Source organism: Cannabis sativa, unplaced genomic scaffold (genome assembly GCF_029168945.1).
Source record: "Cannabis sativa cultivar Pink pepper isolate KNU-18-1 unplaced genomic scaffold, ASM2916894v1 Contig7, whole genome shotgun sequence".
In the NCBI taxonomy this organism is placed as follows: domain Eukaryota; kingdom Viridiplantae; phylum Streptophyta; class Magnoliopsida; order Rosales; family Cannabaceae; genus Cannabis; species Cannabis sativa.
Window position 1 is genome coordinate 2,942,760 of NW_026870043.1, and position 5,584 is coordinate 2,948,343.

At 35.5% G+C, this 5,584-nt stretch overlaps 1 protein-coding gene across 1 annotated transcript; it reads left to right on the plus strand.

Moving 5' to 3' along the window:
- Nucleotides 1–418: 418 nt before the first annotated feature.
- LOC133033385 (GATA transcription factor 4-like) lies at nucleotides 419–1,987 on the plus strand. Its single transcript, XM_061108102.1, has 2 exons — nucleotides 419–1,091; nucleotides 1,203–1,987. Exons 1-2 carry the CDS (start codon nucleotides 876–878, stop codon nucleotides 1,821–1,823), a joined length of 837 nt encoding a protein of 278 aa, XP_060964085.1. The 5' UTR covers nucleotides 419–875; the 3' UTR covers nucleotides 1,824–1,987.
- The last annotated feature ends 3,597 nt before the right edge of the window (nucleotides 1,988–5,584 follow it).

Sequence of the window (5,584 nt, forward strand, 5' to 3'; positions counted from 1 at the left end):
CATGGGCATGTCCATACTCGCCCTTCAACCTACAATTACCCTTCTATTTCCATACGAATGGGGTATCATAACCTAGATAGCCGAAGCTTTGCTAATATTATTCTAAGCTTTCTTCTTCTTCAAGAGAAACACAAAATACATAGTTAGGCTTCTTGCATAAGCACTATAAAAATACCATATACGCCTTCTATGGCTAATAGACTGACTCGTGGACTAAGGTTAATTAATACCTGAACCACGTAAAAATCTCTATCTTCTTTATTACTGTTATTTATTATTTTTTAAGCTCTTATTATAATAATTTTTTAAAAATATCAATAAACATTAAATATTCCTTGTTATAATTCATTGGTCACACATATAATTAAAAAAAATAGTAAAATAAAATTAACTTGAAATTTGAAAATGTAAATTTGAAATAATTATTTTATTTTATTAGAATTTTTCCATGAACAAAAATTTTACCAAATTAACCAATAAACTTGACAAATTTAGAGACAATCGTATCCTCCTACATCATATTATTCACATTAATGAAGTTATTTTTTTAACCTTCTACCAAACGTTCCCTAATAATAAGTCCATCTTTACTTTACTACTCTTTATATTCACTCTTGTTTCTCTCTCTCTTCTAGTGAGCGTGGATTGGTCACTCTCTGCACGTTCCTCTGCCCCTTCTTCCCCGCAAATCAATTATAACATTATAGCCTCATCTCCTTCTTCATTCCTCCCTTCTCTCTCTCTCTTTTTCTTTCCCTCTTCTCCTCTCTCTGTAAACTAAAACCAGAGATAGGTGAGAGGTCGTTACACTGATAAAAGAGAAGCACGATCGCCTCGGCTAGCTAGCTACTGTCCCTTTACTCCTGCCACTGCAAATGGATCATGAACTACCAACCCACCACCAGCAAGATTGTTTCGGCATTGACGACCTTCTCGACTTTTCAAACAACGACGACGAACAGTTCTTCTCTTCCTCCTCCAACTTCGACGTTCCTCAACACCACCATTGTCTTCCACCCCTCCTTCCTCAGACATCTGCGTCAGCTCATTTCTTTAACCCACCTGATTTCACCAGCGACCTCTGCGTCCCTGTAATCCTCATTTGACCAGTTCTCTCATCTCATTACATTTCTTTTTTTATTTGTTTATCATAATATATATAATATGTTTTTGTTGTTTCCATTTGATTTGGTCTTGAGCAGAGTGATGACGTAGCGGAACTGGAATGGTTATCGAGATTTGCGGACGATTCGTTTAACGATTTACCCACTGGAGAGATCCCTGGAGCCCTAACGTACCCAAACGACACGTCATTTGCCGGCAGAGCTAGAAGCAAGCGATCGAGAGTTCCGATCACCGGCGCCAACACTAGCTGGGGATCTATATCGAATCAACCAACACCGCAGGAGCTTGAATCATCCTCATCGATCTCTGCTAAAACAAAATCGAAAAGAGAAGAAGCGTCGGGGTCGAACGTTAACCCTTCTTCCACGGTATCGGGAGGGGCGCGTAGGTGCACGCACTGTGCATCGGAGAAGACACCACAGTGGAGGACCGGTCCAATGGGACCCAAAACGCTTTGCAACGCTTGCGGGGTCAGGTACAAGTCAGGCCGCCTCGTACCCGAATACAGACCCGCAGCGAGCCCGACATTTGTCCTAACACAGCACTCAAACTCCCACCGGAAAGTAATGGAGCTCCGTCGCCAGAAAGAGATGACACATCAGCCACCGCTCCCGCAACAACAGGCCGAGCAGGATCAGCACTACCAGCAACAGCGAGGCCAATTTTACTCTCATCACCACGGGTTTCAAGTATGCTAAGTCATGGGACACGTGTCGACCAGTGTATTACGACTACTGCTACTGCTTCTTCTACTAGGACTACTGTTACAACTTTTCTTTTTCATCCAAGGTCTCAGTGAGACGGATTTTTCTATATGTTAAATTAAATATTCCCGAGTAAAGAGAAAGAAACTTTGATTGAATGTTTTGGGTTATTAAATGCTTTCAACTACCCATTGCCCTCGTCTTTATAACGCTCAATGAAAGCTTTTTACAGGGAAAAGATAGAGAAAGAGAGAGAGGACAAGGGCTTGGGTGTGGTTAGAATACATTAGACTGAGACTTTGTGGAGTTACATGTGATAGAGAAGATAGTTAATTTGCGAAATCGAATATTCTCTCCCTTCCCTGTCACTCCAAAGTATAAAAATTGTTATGAAAATAAGTATTTAAAAGACAGTAGAGGGTGGTGATGGGACATAGTATAAAACTAAAGCTAGCTCTTTTTTACTTATCTTCAGTGTTTAGACTTTAGAGTACGGACTAAGGGTTTGGAGTCAATCATCATTGTTATTAGTGACTTAGTGAGTGAATCTGAGTTTTCTGGGCCAAAGACATAAATTTAGATAACAATGCGAGGAAATTGTAGTTTTGGGATATCACACTCACATTCTTTTCATATAAATTATACTCGAATAGTGAGTGGCCAATGGTAACTCATAAAGTTACTTAGAGTTGAGTGCATCGAATGAACCTGACAAGTTACCAACAACTAGGATCACCAAGTTGAATATTTTAATAGTCTCCCCGAACGGTAACATGAATTTTCTAAAAACCTACTTATCCCAAACTATATTCTATAACCTTAAAAAAAATACAATTACAACTTCTCAAAAAAAAAAAAAAAAAACTATACATATTTTAGATTTCTTTTATCTTCAATTCTGTTTGGTTTAATTATTTTGCAATTTTTACAATAAAAATACAAAATGCACATTTTATTACTAAAATACCACTACACGGTGAAAGCAACATTTATATTTTTCATCTTTACTTTATTACATTTTTACCACATGCACACACAATAAATGCAGCTAACATGTTGTTGATTGATATCTTGTATCAATCTCTCATTACATCATTTCCCTCTATTTTTCTCTTCCTTTTCTTATTATTTTCTATTTCTTTTTATTTATTTTTTTTTTAAAAAAAATCATAACCTCCATAGCTGAACTCTTCCCCCTTCACGATCCCAACTCGTTTTCCCTCTTCTTTATGTTCTTCAATTTTATTTTCAACTCAAATTAACCGATTCCCATAACCGTTTTCCTTCTTTTACTTTTTCTATTAATCCATTTATAAATATGGCTATTACTCGTTCTTCATCCACTCCTTTCCCTATGCAAAAGAAAAGTTCTGAAATGGGGTTGAAATCTTTAGCTAATAGGAACAAGGGCAAACGTCCTGTTGTTCAGGAAGATGACTTTGATTTTGCTCCTCCCTTGTCGAAACAGGAGCGAGCTCTTCCAAAGAAGAACTCAAAGGTTGCTGCCCAGGAAAAAATTCCTCATGATAATGCTCAAAAAAATGATCCTGATGGTGCTGGTCTTCGATCTCAGGTTTGTTTCTGTTTCTTTTAGGTTTCCCCCATTTTTGAAATTTTTTCGTATTCGACCTTTGTGGGTTTTGTGTTTATCGATTTCATTATTTTAGGTTTTTCATTTTAACATTTCTTTTGTTTTGTTTGGTTTTTTAGGGTTTATGTTTTATTAATTTGATTTATTTGTTATTTTTATGAGTTTTTCATTTTTCTTTTGTTTAGTTTTAATTCCTGTTTCATATTGTTGTTTTTTTTTCCTGTTTTTATTTTTCTATATGTGTTATTGTTTTTTATTTCAGTTACTTCATTTTATCATTTCTCATTTTTTAATTATTTTTTCATAATTTTTTAATAGTTTAAACACCTTGATGTATGCGTGTTTTTTAACATGTTTTTTTCTAGTTGTTTTCTGTAAATTTTTATCTCATCAATAGGTAAAAATTAGATTTATCATGGATGTTGATGTTCAAAGAGTTTTTCCTGTATGTTAGTTTGTTTAAAGTTGTTTTGAAATTTTATTATAGTTTTGCTACTTGCCTATGCTATTTCATAATATTTGCTTTCTTTGTAAAATGCAAGATTCGGTTAACAAATACAATCCCAATGATTTCTACAGATCGAAGTGTGTACGAGTAATTTCTCTGTTATTAATAACATTAAGAATACTTTGTTTGTGAATTTGTTAACAATGTTCCAAGACCCAGTTTGGGCATTTTTTAGATATTCCTGACTTTATTTTTTACCCTCAAGTTGTTCACAGCCTACTTTTGAGGGAGGTTTACCAGCCCGATCCCAAAGAATTTTAGGCTAAGGTTGCTGGTCATTGTATACAGTTCAGTGTAGAGGAGTATTACTTGATTAATAGTCTTGATTGCTTTGGGGATTGCAATAAACTGTTGTTTTCCCAAGAATCAAACCAACTAACTGAGGTTTGTTTCCCTGGCATAAAAACAATTGATCATAAGGCTATAGAGGATGCTTTGAATCCCTACGTTTGAAACTCTCTGTGTTGTATTTCATCCAATGTTTCCTTCTTAGAAATACTCCAGATAAGGAAGTTTCTAGGTTTGATTTAGATGTCGTTGACAGCGGTCGATGTGATGAGTATTGTTGGGGTAGGGAGTCGTTTGAGAAGACTATTGATTCTTTTAAAGGCAGAATAGAGCATGGTATTAAAATGAAAAATAAAAAAGAGGAGAAGGGAGGTCAGTTCTATGATGGTTTGTATAGAGCATTGGGCTGTCCTTGGGTGTTCATAGTTTGGTTTTAAGAATATTGTCCTGCGATGGTAAACACCTTTTGCAAAAGAGTTGTATCCAGGATTCCAAGAAATCTAAATTGGACCGATGATGTTGGGACCAAAAATCCAACTTTTAGAGACTTGAAAGGTAAGATTTTTGATTTGCCGTTGAACAAGGTGATTTTTCAGTTTCTTTAATGTTTTATATTTGTTTTGTGCCAGTTTATTAATCTTTTTTTTTATTATTTTTTTTGTTTCAAGTTTTTTTTTGTTTCTATTTTTCAGTTGAAGATTAAGAACATTTGTCCATATGATGAGGAGAGGCTGAAGTTGCAATTGGAAGTCTTATTTTTAGATGAAGCTATTGATAATTGTGGTACAACTAAGCAAAAATTCGAGGGTGGTTCATCTTCTAAAAAGTCTGATTGAGAGGACATAGAAATGTTGAAATCTAAGTTGGAGGTTGTCATTTCCAACCAAGAATCCTTGGCCGAAGATTTTTATTTCTTTAAGGTGTTGTTGACCTTAATTTCAAGTCTGTCCTGACTGTAATTAAGGATATTCAAGAAAAAGTTAATGTCATTCATGGTCGACCTTCTGATGAGGTATTTATTTTCACAGTTTTTGTTTCATATTTTTTCTCCTACTATAGTTAGTTTTTTTCCTATTTTATTTCAATTGCAATACTGCTTTTTAAACAGGTTAAGTCATCTGATGAATTTGTCACCCGAGATTCTGATGATGATGATGAGGATGATGACAAAGGATTACCTGATCCAGAGAATATTGATACTGGTTCTGATGATGGTGATGAGTTGGTTAAAGATGGTGGTGATGCTTCTATAGTTGATAAGGTTGTTGGTGGTGTTCCTACTGTTGATGTGATTCAAACTGAGGTTGTTACAGGCAGTGAAGAGAGGGCCAAGGATGTTGAAAATGTTAAGGCCAAAGAGTCTGGTGT